We start from the raw sequence: 18,555 nt of genomic DNA on the forward strand, positions 1-18,555 counted from the left end.
TTGATCACAGGCCTCGGCTGGCGGAAAACCGTGGGTGGAGAGCGCGCGCTCAGACTGTGTGTGGCTGTGGACGAGCCACTCCGACCACTGGGCGTGTTGCTGCCAGTGAGCACTGACTTGGCAGGAGAAATTGGTTGGACTGCAGCGTCGCCAGCAGAGCGGAGAGCAGCACAGAGGAGAAACGGAGAGCGACAGGGAGGCTAAACGGGAGGATTTCACAGTGGGGATAAGAAGAATCAAACATGGCAACGTTTTGTCAAGTAAACATTTTTCTAAAGGGACCACTGACATGAAATTCACAACACATGTAGGCCGGTTGCGATAAATCGCCCCAGAAGTTATCGCGATAAACGATAATATTGTTGCTTTGAGACCATTTTCAAGCATAATAATTCAACAACACACTCTCAAAAATCAATGAACTTTCAAATGAACATTTAAAACTGTAACTGGAAGACATTTTAAATATCCAAAAGACATAAAGAAAACAACAAATAAAATGAATTGGGAAGTCTCTGTAAATAAAACTGTCCTTAAAAAAGGCACCAGTTGAGACCAATGCACCAGAATGAAGACTTTTATCACCCAGATTTTGGTAGAAAGAGAGAAAATGGAAAAACGTTAAATTATGCAAAAGGAAATTATTGAGCTTGTTTTAATTGATATATCGATTTATCACATATCTGCAGGTTTCAAGTCAAATATAAGACTCTCTAAGGCCTTTCAAATGCCACTCTGAATTAAATTTAAGACTGAAAAACCTATAAATTCAGGGGACGGTTGGGAGATCATGATGTACTTCAATCTAGCTTCTCAAACACTGAAATTTCTGGGATCTATTTGTGGTTCTTGGGAGAAAACTTTGTGCTTCTCACTCCTCACACTGCTATTTACAGCTTTATCCCAAGTAGCTCCAAGTTTTAAAGTTGTTTTTTTTTTTTCTCAACAATGAAAAGCCTCAACAGTTTAAAAAAAGAAAAATCAATACACGGCACTTGAAGAACTGTTCAAACTGTGGACACATCAGAACAAGGATGAGCGTGATGAACAAGAAGTCAAATCAGGAGTATGGAGAAAAATATGAGTGCAGCCAACAGCAGATAGCAGCTGCCACATCGATTTTTCCACATGACGCAGCCAAACTCGCACACAAGGAGGGAAAGCTTAAAAACTGGCTAAAGATGTTGACTTAAGCTACTTAGCGTTGACTGCTCTCACATTAGGAGAGATGAGGAGAAGGAGGGAGACACTTAGACCTGGAGAGGAGGAAGAGGGATTGATGTGCGCTTTTTATCCTCTTTGTATTTCTTTCCTATTTTCTCTTCAGCTCTCTGTCACTTGGCGGTCTGTCCTTCGTTTCTCTCCGTCTCGACCGGATCATGGTTGTGTCTGTGTGTTTCCCCCCCTTAAGGCTCGAGATTTTCAGCTCTTTTAATTAAAGATCAAACAATGAACATGCATCCCACCACGAATCTGACAATAAATGCTTCAGACGCAGACGAAAAGCTAAACACGGTGAGAAATAATGTGGGACGTAATCACACAGTTCTTATTCAAACCTCCAGCAGAGACAGCAGAAAAACAAACGAATACACCGCGAGGGCCCTTCCTTTATCCTACGCAGATAATTTTAGTGTTTTTGTTGCCTCGTCTTTGTGGAGCGATGATGGGAGGAATCAAAAGTTGCTAAGGCAACAAACAATGAGTTGAAGAGAGAAGAAGAAAAGAACTGATTTTGCTTATAGAGACGCAGGAATCCTCGGGATGAGAAACGGAGAGAAACGGAGGAGATAAAAATGGTTTCTGTCGAGCAACAAGCTGTTTGTCTGGTACCAGACATCAGAGAGTAAAACTCAACTCCAAAATGCAAACTGACCCTCAATACACAGAAAATATAAATGGATACACACTGCAAGGCTGATTGGCCAACTAAAAACTTTAATACAGCATGTAGATTAGTGGTATAGATTATTTATTTCAGATTTAATAGCATTAAAAAGAAAGTCAGACTGATCAGAAAAACGACAGAATAAGTTTTAAACAGATGCCTATGCTTAGTTTTCATTAGAAATATCTTTTACCTTCCTTTAACTTTAATTCATCCCTGCGGCAGACCTGTCCAGGGTGACCCGGCCTCTCGCCCGGATCGTTAGCTGGAGATTGGCACCAGCACCTCCCGACCTCCCGACAAGGGTGTAAGAAAATGGATGGATGGATGGATGGATAACTTTAATTCATAGCCTCACAACTGTAACATCAGGAGAGAAAACCGCTGACTAAAACGCTGCGCTAACCCTGAAGCACAGGTGTCAAACTCGAGGTCCAGGGGCCCAATCTGGCCCGCCATAGCTTTTTATGTGGTCCTCTGGACTCCAAATTCCATCAATTAATCCCTCCAGTTTTTCACAAATCTGCAAAATACATACAAAATCTACACAAAATCTACAGATCCCAACATTTTTTTCCAATTTTTACTGCAGATTTTTCTTAAAATTGGCTGAAAACTAGGCCTGTCACGATAGCAAATTTTGCTGAGCGATTAATTGTCTCAAAAAATTATTGCGATAAACGATAATATTGTCTGAAGACCTTTTTACACTGATTTAATGGAAATGACGTAATAATGCATGCGATTTCCTGCCAAAGATAGATACACTTTATTTTCAAAAGAATATTTAACACTGGAGCTGATAAACAAAATAAACAAAACAACCAAAAACAAAATGGATTCTCAGTCTCCATTAACAAAAAATGTACTTGATAAAAACTAAACAGCATAAAGCCAAAGTGGAAATAAATACTGCATTCAACCAAAAGAGTGCAGATTATGAAGTCTGTATATTATGTTGCCCTTCAGTAATAATTAGATTTAAATAGAGAAGATGGGCACATCGACTACCTGATGCAATAGTTCACACTACATGATTTTTTGCTCCTATTTTTCCCCTTATGACAATCTTAGCATGTTGGTCTTTCTAAGATTGTGTGGTGTGTTATGGTAGATCGTCGTTGCCGCGTCGTTGCCGCTCCGATCTAAATCAGGATTTTCCCCGACTGGGATCTTAACGCAGCCTGTTGAATGTGACAGGCAGCCAATCAGAAAGCGCGGATTCTCCTCCGTGTTTTCTGAGGGGAAATTATGTCGGGGAATCCCAAACAGCTGACACGACGCAACCCGAAGTCCAGCCGACGTGGAAACAACATTAATGTTTATTCTACATGCAAAGAATATAGAAATGACAAGAGGAGGAGTTGGAGCGAAATTGCTACTGAAGTTGATAAACCCGGTAACTTTTCAGCTGTTCTTCGTTAACGTGACGTAAACAGGTTATAATGATTTTCATTCAGTCAGGACTGACACAAGCCACATGCATTGCAGGTAGATTGTAGTACAGCATTGATTAATACCTGGTTTTAAAATTAGTTAACTGAACTTGTAGCCATTATTTTGTGCCCATTGTTGGACACCACACGGCAGGAATGAATCCGATCAAACCGTTATACCTAGGATTTCTGTCGGCTAATATGTGGTCTGTCAGGTTTTGAAAATGGGCCGACAATCGAACGACAGCTGTAAGATCGTGTCGTGTGCGCTGGGCTTTACACTAAGGAAATGAGAAAGGAGGGTCAGTGGAGAGCACCGGAGTTGAGCTTTTTTTTCATTCGGTGTCATCAACAGAAAGAGAAAAAGGCCGGATGAGACGATAATGCCGATAATTGAAATGACGTCGATAGTTTTAATTTATCGTACGATTAATCGATTTATCGTTTATCGCGACAGGCCTACTGAAAACATTGGGTTCGAGTGACTGCTGCCTCACTTGATGTCAAGTTATAGTCCGTGACCGATATGGAGAGTAATGAAAAGTCACATTGAACAATATACCCTAGCACAAATATCATAAAAATTCCTTCCAAAGATTTTTAAATTGGCACCACAATTTATTTTTGTGACTTTAATTGCAAAAAAACGCTACAAATTAGCAATGCTACTAGCAAATTAGCATACAACTTTAGTTTGCATCCAAATCACAGAATGATCCCTTCTAACTTTTAAATAATGTACATTAAAAATATGTTTGCGTTGTCTGGTAATATACATAAATATAAATCTAATATAAGTATTCAGTACATTTTAAGCCCCTTCTTAAAATGTAAAGGCACACTTCTGCTCATTTTTCTGCGGCGCTAATTGTTAACTTTTCATTTATCATATTAGTGGTTTTGCTAACTTTAATAATGTTCCTCTAAATAAATTTTCCGGATGAACTCTAAGGCGCTAATTTACTCGGCTGTTTTGTAAACTTTCAAAATATCCGTGTTGAAGTTTTGGTTTTTGACTGCAAAGAATTCACCAAGTGGACGTTTATATTCATGCTCTTATTTTGAAGTAATTAAAAATTGTTGAAGTAGCATTTCCTTTTCTCATGTTCTCCACCTGTGATGAAAATTTATTCTGCTGAAAATACATCAATGTTTTACTGCCGTAGTAAAATCTGCTGATGTTCGGCTCCTTCTGACCGAAGCCTGCTGCAGTGAATTAGCCAAAATCAGCAACAGAGTTGAAGGTAATTTCAGGAGTTTCTCAATTGAGGTATAAAACTAAATGTTGGTTCCAGTTGTTCTGGGTTGCTAAGTAGATGGTATTTTCTGAGTTTGTTCTAGATTTGTAAAGTATAAAGTTAAATGTTGGTTCTCTCTCTGGGTTGCTAAGTAACACTTTATTTGAAGGAGTGTGCATAAGACTGACATAACATTATTATAAACATGACATAGCATCTGTTATGAACATGAAGGAGTCTTTATAAATGTTTACAGCTGTTGTCATAAAGTGTCATTCGGTAAATAATGTAACTTTTAATGAAAAGTTTACACTTTAATGGATGATTTATTTAAGTTTTAAAAGAACTTTGCATTAAAAGTGTCATTATTTACCAAATGACACTTCATGACAACAGTTGTAAACATTCATAAAGACTCCTTCATGTTTATAACAGGTGTTATGTCATGTTTATGACAATGTCATGTCAGTCTTATGCACACCCCTTCAATAAAGTGTTGCCTAAAGGACTCAGTAATTTATAAACTAAAAGGAGTTTCTCTAGGTCATCAAAACTCAACTATAAAACTGAAACCAAGAGAGAAAAGTCTGTTCCAAAGAATCACTTACTGAAGTGCAAACGTGTACGTAGATGTGTGATAACGACTTTTATCCTGTTGAGGGCAATATGCTATATTTATGAGCGAATGTGGATTTAATGTACACGGCTTTTAGAAAAGCTGTACATTAACCAATCTCTTGTTCCAGAATTATTCATGCTAAACATTATTTACCTTCATTCCAGTTAGTTTCCAGCTGTAAAATCCACAGATTTATGCAACCGTATTAACTCAACCATGTGCCTAAACCACTGATCATTGGTCATGTCCTGATGATGCCAGATGAAATAAAAGAGCCACTGCAGAGTCAGCCTTGGTCAACACTGGTAGCACATCCTTCTGAGAACCATCTGCATCATCTAGATAACATTTGTCCAGGAAGCAGTGACCCTGTCAGAGTATGAGTAATCGTCTCTTTGTCCCTCCAGCTGATCTAATCTACCGCTGACCATTACTCAGCCGAAACAAGATGAAAGTATTTCTTGCGGTGAAACATTTTTAGCTGAACCAGGAAGAAAGTTAAATGCCAGGTAATATCTAGGAACCTCTGAGTAGATGATGTGTGGGCTGTTGCTGTGTTTTTGACTTTAGCTTCATTGAATTTTCCTTTAGATGGATTATTTGTTGATCACCAAATCTCTTCTGTGCAACTTAACTCTGCTGTTGTTTTTCACCTGCATGTCGCTCCTCGCAATAAAAAAAGAAAGAAGAAAATCAGGCCGATTAGAAAACCGACAGAATGAGTTTTAAACTGACGCCTATGCTTAGTTTTCATTAGAAGTGTTTTTTTCCTTCCTTTTACTTTAATTCATAGCCTCACAACTGTAACATCAGTAGAGAAAACAGCTGACTAACCCTGAAGCACAGGTGTCAAACTCGAGGTCCGGGGGCCAAATCGGGCCCGCCATAGCTTTTTATGTGGTCCTCTAGACTCCAAATTATCAAATTAATTAATTATCAAATTAATTGATCTAAATGATCAATTAATCCCTCCAGTTTTTCACAAATCTGCAAAATACATACAAAATCTACACAAAATCAACAGATCCCAACATTTTGTTCCAATTTTTACTGCTAATTTTTCTTAAAATTGGCTGAAAACATTGGGTTCGAGTGACTGGTGCCTCACTTGATGTCAAGTTATAGTCCGTGACCGATATGGAGAGTAATAAAAAGTCACATTGAACAATATACCTTAGCACAAATATCATAAAAATTCCTTCCAAATATTTTTAAATTGGCACCACAATTTATTTTTGTGACTTTAATTGCAAAAAAACGCTACAAATTAGCAATGCTACTAGCAAATTAGCATACAACTTTAGTTTGCATCCAAATCACAGAATGATCCCTTCTAACTTTTAAATAATGTACATTATAAATATGTTTAAGATGCACAGCACCTGATTAGTATTTTCTCCAGTGTTTGCTCCGTCAGATTAGGGAAACAACCTCTGCTCCAAATCTAGGCTGTTGTTTGAAGGCTGTGCGTTATGCTGCCAACTGATAAGCAGCAAGGACAAAGCATGCATTGGGGGAATGCTAAAGATGCTGGAGCGCGTGCAAGTGAGAAGAGAAGATGATGTCACACAGGTTAGATGGGCAACAAAACACACGGCTGCAGGAAATGCAGCGAAGTGCTGAGTCACACACATGCACGTGCAGCAGCCGCAGGAAACACAAACATGAAAGAGGCGCGCTTGTGTGCTGTACGCACAGCACGCCTCTCTCTGGGGGATTTGGAGTTCAAAAGATGTTTTATTTTAGGAACAGCTCCGGGTTAGTCACCCTACATCGGTGACAGACGGAGAAACAGGTTGCAAATATCAAACACGTCACAAGCACAGCAACAAGCAGAAAACACAGACACACACACACGCTCACCCCCACACGTGCAGCAGGCTCCCATCTCCTCCTAATTCCCAGAAATATCTCGCCAAAGGGAGAAAGTGTTGCTTAAAGCGCGCGAGTTGACGCCTGCGTCACCAGCAGCTAAACGCACGATCCCGGCTCCGTTTGGCAGCTTTGTCAAAAACGGTAAGAGATGTAGCTTCATTAACATAGATGGCAGCGTGGCAGGAAACTGGGAGTGTGAGGATGTGTTAAGACTGGGATGACTATTAACTGGTGCGTGAAAGTGGCCCAGTCAAAGTCCAGATCTAAATCTGAACATCTGCAGCTAAATTTGAAAGATACTAAGAAGAAATTCTCTTTAAGTCTGAAGAAGAATATGCCAAGAGGAGGATTCACAATACAGTGCAGTGTAGTTTAATATTTTATTTCACCTAATTTTGGACATTTTCATAAACATTTTACAAAAGGTGATGATAACATCTACCTTTTATAACATTTAGGAAAGTTCTCTGTAAAGCCATTAGTGTACAAGGTTGATTTTATTTCGTCTCTGAAATGTTAACCAGTTTTCAGCAGACGGTATTTTTCCATGCAATATTTGTTCTACGTTCACACAGCAAATCCGATTTGAGACACTTCCATATCTAAATTGGACAGATGTCTGTCTGAACGGTGATGTCACAGACGCTCATCGTAATTCTGCATCAGAAGAAGCAAACGCGGTAAATCGTGCCGTAAACAGTGGTATGATTTTGTGATCATCCTATTGGCTCCGTCCTAGAAGACTTTTATGCATCCTAAATGTAAAATCCATATTTTTTGTACAGGTTTGGCTTTATTACTGCTTTCAGTATGTCGTTCTTTCAACAAACTGCAGGTTTTTGTCTTTATACTCCAATAATCGATTAATTTGATCAATCATTTCAGCCGTAATGTGTAAAGCCGTCAACCTAAATAACGTGGTTAATCTGTTAGGTAATAAACTGAAATCTGAACTCTGGAATTCTCTCATAAATCATCAAATAATTTCATGGGCTGGCCAGAACATGTTGGTGAGGACACCTGTTTGAAATTCATAATGAGGAGCCAGGGGAGACGACCACACACACACACACACGCACACACACACGCCTGCCCTGTTCTTGGCTGCGACTCTGAGCCGAGTTGCAGGTCAGACGAAGGCTAAGAATAAACTCACCCTGCTGAGAGTATCCCTTCATCTCACACACAGCGCAGTTCACTATTCCTTTTACCCTTTCCATCGACACTCACACACACTCATACACACATTCATATTAATTCAAAACAGCCAGAAAAGAGAAGAGGACACAAAGTTAGAGCTCCACACTGAAATCTAAGACGCTCGTCGACTCCGCTGGGGAATCAGCCAGAGATGGATAAAAGAAGCCATAATTGACTGAGCACAGAGAGAATTAATTACTTCCTGCAGCGCATAATGGGGTCACATTGTGAATAAATACAGACGCACACACAGCTTCACCCAGAGTGACCCTGAATAATCCCCCCGCTCCTCTGCAGGTCACCCACAGAGCTGCCTCTCGTGTCAAAGTGTGACACATTTTTCTCATCATATTCAGAGAAACCCCTGCTTCTTAAAGAGCACAGCAGCAGGAAACACTTTCTGCTTAACCCTTAAACTGCTAATGCTACGCTACATCTCTGTGAGAGCGCCTCTTCATGCAGCCACGTTTCAAGCTGCACGCTTGTAGTTTCCACAGCGGGGTTTCATCATCAGGGTCGAGCCTTTCCTTCTCAAAGTGACGAAGCAGAGCAGATTTCTTCACCCTGAAGGGAAACTCGTCAGAGCGACCAAACCGACATTTCCTGAATGTTTTAAACTGCCTGTTTGCACACATCCTTCATGTCTTGGTGCTGAAAGGAGCCTGACCTTTGACCTGTGACTAAGAGAAAACAACATGTTTTCTGCCATGTAGAGGGTGGATTTGCGCCACCATTTTATGATCTGAAAGAGGAACTCTGAGGGCCTTTTCACACCTGATAGTCCAGTAAACTCGGGGACAACGTTGCAACATTTGTTACATTTTCAGTTGCTGTGGTTCATATTCACACTGCACTGTGTCAAACCAACCGAACTAACTGAAAAACCTGTTTACCCTCCTTGCCTGTGGGGGCGCTGCACCAAGAACGACTGAAGGAATCCGAACAAAAACCTCTGAAGACGCTGAGCACAACTTCCTTCTTCATGAAATGTAAAGAAAAATGGAGTAGCGTCAGGTTTTACCAGTTACAGGATTTGTCTTTGGCTAAAACCATGAGCCATTTCTCCCACTAGAGATAAGCTAGCGTGTTTGTCTAGGTTTACCCAGAATGCCTTGTACTATAGTCTGCTTCCTACTTGTGGAGCGGTCTCTGGTCCACTTCGCATTCACATACGCATTCGAACCAATCTTCAGTTCACTTTAATTGAACGGAGGCCTAGGTTTTTAGGCAGACCAGAGTTCGGTTTTAAATGAAAGGGACTTTCTGGGCAAACAAACTAGAGGTTGATTAGAACTGAATAAACAACAAACTCTGAGAAGCAAAATATTTAAGATCTAAAACTAGATCATATTAAGAGATCAACAATTGAATGTCAACATGAATGAGACCGTTTTGGTCTCAAAAGAAATCCCTGCAACGTACAGGAGAAAAGACACGGTGCTGACTTGTAAAAAATATTCACCTCCCTGCATCATGATAACGTTTTGTTACAGCTTAATAAATGTCTATTTTTGGTTTATCTGATAAAATCCCAACAAAATACGCTGAAGTTTGGAGACAGGTTACGGTTTCTACATGAGGTGGAAGCTAAGGTTGAAAAGCTCATGTGTGTTTTGACGACATGATGAAATCACAGCGCCATCCATTGGCCTGGCATGTCAACTACAGCAGATTCAAGTTGTTCTGGTGCAACGTGTCCCCAATACACATGCAAAAATACTGCCAGTTTCTAAACGGCGCTTCAATAGATCACTCCTCACTTCACACCTACTCTCCAACACAGCTTTCTGACTGCAGCATTTAAATCTCCTGATAAAAATGCATGTTTCCCTGGAACCTGCAACGAGTTGAAGCTGAGATGGCTCCAGTTTTTCCCATGCCAGAGTCGCTGCTTTCAGCTTTGCTTTGGGGGCTGAAAACTAAACGAAGCAAACATTACTGCCAATTTTCTACTAGAACCTGAGTTTTAAACGGAGGAAATCTGTTTGGTTTACTTCAGTTTTTATATATTTGTAAAATAAAATCTGCCCAAAATGTTAGCTGAATAAATCACTGAAGGCAGAGTCAGGGAAGATGACATCAGAAATGGCAGAAGGTGAAGAGATGAGAAATGAAGTGCTAGGGAGAGGAAGGTGAAGAAGGTAAGAGGGAAGGAAGTCTGACAGTGTAAATATGCAAAGGTTAAAGGAAGAGGGGAGAAAATGCAAATTAGGGAAAGGTATAAACTGACAGCAAGGTGGAAGTAAAGGTGAAGGAGGGAAAAGGAGCGAGACTGAGAAAACTCACACTGAAAGGCAGGAAATCTAAAAATATACGACACAGAGGAAGGTAGGCAGGAAGAGAAAAAGGTATGAAAATATTTGTTCATAAAAATATGAAAAAATGGTAACACAAAACAAGAGCGATTTTGACGCATCAGACGTGACTTCAACGCGTCTCCACATGGACTTTGAATGTAAACCTGACGCGTGAAAAGCTAAGTGTAGAACAAAATATGAAACTTCTGCATTCAAAGTGCACACGCGTCGAACGCGTTTCTGACGAGCGTAACTCATTTGGTGTGAACGCACCATTAGCTCTGACTGCATCCAAACAGATTCCTCTACAGAAGTTCAAGTCAATGCTCCACAAAAGGCTGTTTCTATGCTAGTTGTGCTTTTTTATTTTTATTCTTTGTCTTGTTATAATTTTGTGACCATCCTTTTGGCTGCTATTGCTGAATAAACTTTAAAATCGATCCATAATCAGCAGCATCAATTATTATAAATAAACAGAGCGCTGCTGTGTGGCGTTTACGTTCTTCAACGACGGGTTTGAACAGAAGTCGCATTTAATTATCCGTATGAATGGCCACGCAAGAAGTAAAAGGATTTAATGTAGCATCTAGACCTGCCGTGTGAAAGTATCCGCCTTAATCCCCACATCTGGTGATTGGACCGAAGCACAAGAGGAGTGAAAAGACGAACACGTTGCTGCTTAAAACGCCAAAACACAGAAACTCAAGACAAGCATCAAGGAAAATGAGCCACAAGACGGCACAGAGATTAGAGAGAGACTACTAGAGGGATAAATCGATATCCTGCTGAGGTCTCCTCTCAGTTTACTCCAGCTCCTTCACATGAAAACAGCTGAATATTGATCCTTCTTTGTTCCTTAAGCATCAACCTTAAGCTTTCCTAAGCAGCTCCCAGCTTTTGTCCCTCATTTTTTAGCCCAAACTATCCTCCCTGTCTATCAAAGAAAGAGCCTAAAAACAGAGAAAATGCAAACAGGCTCATCAAAAATCACAGTTCGACTAGAGAAACGTTCCTGTCTGCGTCAGTTTGATTTTATAACATTAACTCATCAATCTCTAGTGCAACCGTGAAATAATTCAATTAGAGTCCCTAAATAGACGACATAAATGTGTTTTTTTTTTTAAAAAACAACACTAGATAGTTACACCAGCAGATGTCTGTCTCTGTACATTAACCACAGCAGCAATTTAAAATTAAGATCATATTAAAATAATTAGATTCTCAAATTTGAGGAAACATCGACATGATTTGGACTGGAGGATAAGAGAAGGCTGCAGCGGCCTTCACAGTTTAGCTAAAGCTCACCAAACGCTGCTTCAATCTTTTCATACAAAGATTGGAAAAGATTTATAATCCAATTAGAACCAACAAATAATCAAACAAACCCAGAAGGTTCCGCTGGGTTATTTCAGCACTGATTTGTTGCTTTGCATCGACTAAATTAACGTCATAAACTGCCTTACGGAGTGGACATTTCTTGTCTTTAGCTAGGCTTCTCAAGCGTTCCTCAGTTTAATATTTACATGCAAACCGATCTTATCTGCCTCCACAAACGTCTGAAAATCAGCTGCTGCCCCTTTCGCCCTGTGAGATGAGAGAGAGGACTGACTGACACCAAACTCTGCAACTTTGTCTCATTTTTTCAGCAGCGTTTCAGACTTACAAAGCCGTCGGAATCAGAAGGTCAGGCTTTTGAAGATCGATGATCAGTCAGAAAAACTGCAATTCATGCAACCTTACTCGTATTTTAAATATCTTAAATTCAAAACAAAAAATGCTGTTTTAAAGCATCAGTAGCCTCACGCAATAACACATTTTGCTGGATGATAAATTATTGTAGAAGTTATTGCAATAAATGATAATATTGTCGTTTTGAGAGCATTTTTAAGTGATATAATGTTAGTAATAAAGCAAGAACAGAGTCTCGAAGACCAATAGACTTTAATACAGGAACTGGAAGACATTTTAAATATCTAAAAAAGAAACATTTCATAAATGAATTATAAAATCTATAAACAAAACTGTCCTTCAAAAAGGGTTAGACCGAAGAGTTTCGTCATCCAGTTTTGGTAAAAAAAAATGAACAGTGAAAAGAGAGAAACAATAAATCCTGCAAATGGAAATTAATGAACTCATTTTAATTTATTGTGTGATTAATTGAGTTATTGCGACAGACCTAAGAAGCAGTATTAGTATTAGTGTTTTCCAGCTACACAATCAAGTAATTATGTTACGTTCAGTTGCTATGAAAATGCTCCATATATCAAACTTAACAGACTTTTGACTTTGCAAGCCTTGAAATTAGGTTTCTGTCTCTTTAAGAAGCTCCTGTTCTTTTCGACACTGAGCTTTCAGGAAGTCAACACAACATCATAACAACGTTCCTCCGTTAAGCATTTACAAACGGTCCATCAGGTGTTTGCTAATTGCTGCTGGCTAGTCTGAAGGAGCTGAGTGTGGTGCCTTGAAGGCGGAGCTAGCTCCACCCACAGCTGAATGGTTGCAAGGATTTCTCAAACATTCATGAAAGAATCAAATCACTCTATGTATGTTTTTGATGAGGGAATAATTTTATAACATTGATGTAAAACTCAAAGTGGATTTTACATAACGCTGCGTCTTTAAGACTCTTCACATGGATGAAGGAACGGCTTTGGAACAATTTAAAACTGGAAGTTAAACAGCCTGAGGGTAAATATTGTCAGTCTTTCTTTCAGGGAAACTCGGAGCTAAACTAACAGGCTGTTACCTTTAAACCCGTACAAATAGTAACGAGGCAATAGGCGTTTATAAACCTTTAACCTTCAACACCGTGAGCAAGAATCAGCTACGATGTCCCGCTCTCTGTTTGCGAACACAGAGAGGAAGAGAGAGCGGGAACTTTATGAGCCCCGCGGGCCCCAAGGAAACTGCAGTCCCAGTTGCTTTATGTGTTGGTCAATTTAACACTGCTAACATCAGCAGATTAAAAATGCATGTGCCCAAGGACGCTGGAGAAACTCTGAGAGTGTGTGTGTGTTAAATACATAGATTTTAATCGTGTGTGTGTGCAGGTGTTTAATCACGACAAGCACACCATAAACAGTAGGGTTATTACACTGTTACCCAGCTTTTACAGGGAAATCCTTCTGTTAAGTTTAGTTTTAACAAATAAGAGAAAGAAAAGAAAGTTAAAAAACTCAGCAGATGTCATGAACTTACATGGTTTCATCATTCTGAAACTCCAGCTTTCCAGCAGCCATTTCATAGTCCTCCCCTCCTTTAGCTGTCCCATCCAGGGTCCGATAGGGGACGGCGACCAGACCCCGGGCCCCCGACGTCCGCAGAACCTTGACCTCCATCACGCCCACACTTTCACTCACCCTCTGACTGGCGCCTTCGAACGTGAAGATACCTGGAGACAGGATGGGGCAGATAAATACCTACACAAAGAGGAAAATTAATCTCAAACTCTAAATAATCAAGACTTCGTATCCATTTAACATTTTTATTTAGAGCTGGGACTTTAAAGATTTAATTTTGATTAGTTAAATACATAGATTTTAATCGCATTTTGTCCAGCCGGAACATTTGTATTTGCACGTTTCCTGTACTGGCATGAAAAAGTTAAATGACTATAAATACTCTTCCTGTACAAAGTAAATTGTGAATTTGGGGGATGTGAAAATCTCTAAAAGATGGTTTTAATTACGAAACATCCAAATGAAACAAAGACAGAACAGTTGTTAATTCATGATTTAGATGTACTGTTCTGATTTATAGAGAATGTATTACACATGTTTCCATAATTCATTTATGAAATCTGACGCACAAGCAGCGTCAATGAACAACATAATGGACCACAAAACTGCTTCTCCAGTCTAAACCCACTGGGAGTTAGTATTTACTTAAACTAAGTTTCAAATCTCCATCTGGATATTTTTGCTTATTTTAATGGTACGAAGTTCTTTAAATGGCCTGTAAGTAAATATATTTGCCCATTTCTTCATAACAACTGGAACTTCAAATATCTTGTAAGATATTTTTCACAATTTACCGTCTATTAAAAAGAGTTTGTGCCTGAAGTAAAACATGCTTCTTGCAATGGCGGGAGTAAAATTACCGTAATAACCCCATATTGCTTGGAAAGCGCAACGTCTCCCCTTTCAGAAACTGTTGTAATTTTTCAGATAGCGCAGAGTGTGGCAGAATCACTGTACTGCAAATTTGTCTTGTAAAAATGTTTCATCGACACCTTTCGGGTTAAAAAACGATCAGATGGGACATTAGAAAAGACTGTTGTTGTGTTTAAGTTGCGCTAAAAGGCGTTAGCCTGTCAGCGAAGCTGTTCAACACTAAAATAGCATCTCAATGCTAAACATGTTCGTGTTTCTAAAGAGGTTCCTGAAACACGTGAAATGGGTTGAACAGCACTTTGCACCGATCTGATGGGTGAAACTTTGTGACGCTTTAGAGAGACGATGCTGGTTGATATCAAGAATATGAAAGAAAATATGTGCTTTTCTATTTTCTTGAGTATTGGACACATCGACCGCATGTAAATATGGGAAGACATTATTTGTTTATCACTGATGTGTAAAACCTTATTAAAAGTGGATTCGTGTTGATCTTTGTAGCAGAATTTCAACACATTTCGAATAGAAATAGCAATAATATGACCAACGGACCAACTCAGTTGAAAGGGTAATTTTTTTTATTTCTGGGAGCTTTTAGTGTGATTGAAAAAAGTGATTATAAACCTGTATGACCTTTGTTTATTAAAGATTCGTCTCACCTGCGTGGTCGTCGTCGTAGATGGTTACTGTGGCCGTGTGGTTTTCTCCCAGCACGGCTTTCGGGGTGGCGCTGGCGTCCAGCGGGGCGGCGCCGATCTCGGGGCAGCCGACCACGCGGGGGTTACTGAGGTGAACGTAGAAATACTCGTCCTCCTCAAAGATGTCATCATCAATGACGCCAACAGTAATCTCTGGAGAAAACAAAAACGGTAATCGGGGCATCAGATCTGGTAGAAAATCCTCCTGACCCAGATCGTCTGTGTTAGCTGCTTCAAAGCCACCGATAAAACTCTCGATTAATTTGAATGCCGTTTCTTTTTATAGAAAGTGGACCTCGCTCCATGCTTCTGAGCTTAGCTGTGTCTCTTACCTGGACAGGAAAACCTTTGGTGCTCAGTTTTTATTTCTCTTCTAACCCTACCCTAACCCTAACCCTATTTGGTGGAAAAACCAGGAGGTTTTCAACGGGGTTGAGTTCCAGATCTGTAACTGGGGTAAATGTGGCCTGGGGACTATTTTTTCGGCCCCCAGTTGATGCGGATGATTAATAAAATAAAAAGCCACAAATAACCACACTTCTACATTCTTTTGCAAGGGTGACATCTATCCATTTCCAAACATAAAATGATTTAAATTTCACTTTTATTGCTCCAAACTGACTAAAATGTTTGCTATTTTTTTCAATAAACACTTGACAAATATTTCTTTTATAGGGCAAGCCCTTCCCAAGTTTTGGCTCTGCAATAGTTTGCACGTCTCTTCCTAACAAAAAAATAATAACTTTATTTGTTTTTTTTAAACTGTTACATCATCAAGTCAGTAAAGAAAATTAAAACATCACAGGGAAAGTTTTTAGTAAAAATATAACACTTTCTTCACTTTGGCCAACCCGTCAAAACATTTGGACACCGATGCCGTAGAAAGTACACCCTGGTTCTCCGGGATTTTTATACTGTTAAGAAGGAATGGTTCCTCTCCACTGTCACCACATGCTTGCTTGCTCTGGGTGAGAAATTGTTGTTTTTTCCAACTGGATCTGAATCTAACTTGGATTTTATTGAAAGAAACTGGATTGATTTGAGATTGAATGTGATGCAAACTGATTGCATACAGTTGGATGTAAACTGGACCAGTTTGTTTTGCAGACTCAACGCAGTAAACGGAACATGCAGTTGGCCTGCAGGGCTGCAGATGACTGAGCAGACGTCTCAGAGACGCCGCTTTTGAAAACATGTCATGAATGTTCATGTCACTCCTGTCATTACCTTTCAGGGTTTCTCCAGGCTTAAACAGCAGCGTTCCTTCAGCAAACTCATAATCTGAGCCCGCGTTGGCCGTACCGTCCTCTGTGCGATAATCCACCTGGGGCCGAACGCAGAGAGAGAGGAAAATTAAAAGAGGGATGAGATCAACGATAGCAGATATATGAAGAGGGCAGATTAAACATAAAGGAGAGAAACAGCCTCATTAAAACAAGCCTTATGGTCAGATACAACTAAATAATTAATTATTTGAAGATGGCGCAATAAAATATTCTCTATAGTCTGTTTCATTCATATGAGCCTGTCCTTCACATTTATATGTAAGCAAACTTTAAAAACAGGAAACGACAAGCAAAGCGACCCTGAAAGACGGTTTCTGCTTGCAGGAAAAGCTGAAGTGAGTGTTGGTGCTATGACTGTGGTAATTTATTTCTATTTTTAGCCCTTCATGAAATGTGTATGCTCTTAGAGAGACTGTGAGCTTAATTTATTTTCAAAAACACTCATTCAGATATTTCTGGTCCTGTCCCGAGGCTCGGTAATATTTCAAAATTTCCAGACGTGCAGGCTGCTGGTTTCATACATTTTCAATGAAAATGTAAGATATTAGTCCTTTTTGTAATTTTTTTGGTAGACATAAACACTGCAAATGTAGTTGCAACACAAAAGCAATTTGGATTTTTGTCAAATTTATCTCTACTATTTCTCATAATCATCCGACGCTCTCAGTCGCTGTTGAATGATTCGCATCACAGCTCGACAACAAGGAGTTAGAAAACCCATTAGTATTTATTTGGAGGCAATATTATCAACTCATTTCATGAAAACTGGGTTTGTCATGTGCAAAAAGGTTTAATCCGCCACATGAGCAGAGACAGAAGGAGGAAGTTCAAACCATTGATCAGAATGGAGTATGGGACGTTATCCCCTACTCCAACGTCTCTCTGGCTTTCTAACTGTACGTCCTGACAAACTGAACTCTGTTATTCTGATTTCCGAGTCAGAAAAATCCCCCAAAGTTGCACTTCCCACTTGAAAAGTCAATCAGTTTTTCAAATGCTGATTTTGAGATCCAATATGGCCACTCCTCGTATCAACAGTAGTGAGTTGTGGTGGAGACATGTTAATTTTATTAAACACACCTGTAAGAGTGCATCCACAAATTGTATCACCTGTAACTCTAAACTGAACAAATTTCAAATAAATCTTAACACGATGTTCGTAAGCAGTTCTACGAACAATGGCTACTTGGGAGTCGCCATATTGGAATACCAACTCCTGGGTCGTTCTTAAACCGGGTTTGGCATCATTCCCAGATCCAAGGTCCAGCATCTCAGCTGAACAGAACAAAGTAAGAGGTTTAAAAAGAAGCGGCAAAAGCAAATGAGGTGGATTAGCACTTTGCCAACAACTGATGATGTCATCCAGGACATTTCGCTGTGGAATATTGTCTCTGCTGTTTGGATATTTCAGCTGCTAGCATCTCAGGACAGTCATGAGATTGTGATCCCACAGAGGGGTTCAGCAGGTTTCACCAACTCAAATTTAAGACTTTATAAATTCTTTTTAAGACCATTATGAATTGAATTTAAGACCAGTAACACAACAGAAATGTACAAACAAAAATTTAAGCTAGCTTTTTTGCACAGGATGAATGTAGCATCGTATGGGTTAGCAACAGAAGTGAGCCAGTGGCTAAGACGGCCGTTGTCAAGAAATCTGGTGATAAATTTGAATTTACCCATGACGGACTATAAAAAAGCTAGCTGGCTAGAGAATGGTATTCAAGCAGCTAATTAGCAGTAGCTTGTCTGCAAAACGTCTGTAACGTTTGCCTGACAGAAAAGTCCCATGAGAAACATAAACTACATAGAATATACAAGGTTAAATAGTTCTGCTACTGCTAATTAAGACCTGCTATTATTTAAGGACAATTTCCATTATTCTAATGAATTTAAGTCATTT

The 18,555-nt window shown here is 39.6% G+C and overlaps 1 protein-coding gene across 3 annotated transcripts in view; it reads right to left on the reverse strand.

Moving 5' to 3' along the window:
- slc8a4b (solute carrier family 8 member 4b) overlaps positions 1-18,555 on the reverse strand; it is a 114,719-nt gene that overhangs the window by 39,244 nt on the left and 56,920 nt on the right. For all 3 annotated transcript variants that reach the window (XR_003598159.1, XM_028038465.1, XM_028038466.1), the window contains exons 9-11: positions 16,594-16,690; positions 15,328-15,519; positions 13,755-13,947 (exon numbers count right to left, since the gene is read on the reverse strand). Coding sequence is in view for 2 of the 3 variants with exons in the window: in XM_028038465.1 (XP_027894266.1) it covers positions 13,755-13,947; positions 15,328-15,519; positions 16,594-16,690 (482 nt within the window). In the remaining variant the exon portion in view is untranslated. The remainder of the gene's footprint in view (positions 1-13,754; positions 13,948-15,327; positions 15,520-16,593; positions 16,691-18,555) is intronic.

This window comes from Xiphophorus couchianus, chromosome 14, assembly GCF_001444195.1.
Source record: "Xiphophorus couchianus chromosome 14, X_couchianus-1.0, whole genome shotgun sequence".
NCBI classification, from domain to species: domain Eukaryota; kingdom Metazoa; phylum Chordata; class Actinopteri; order Cyprinodontiformes; family Poeciliidae; genus Xiphophorus; species Xiphophorus couchianus.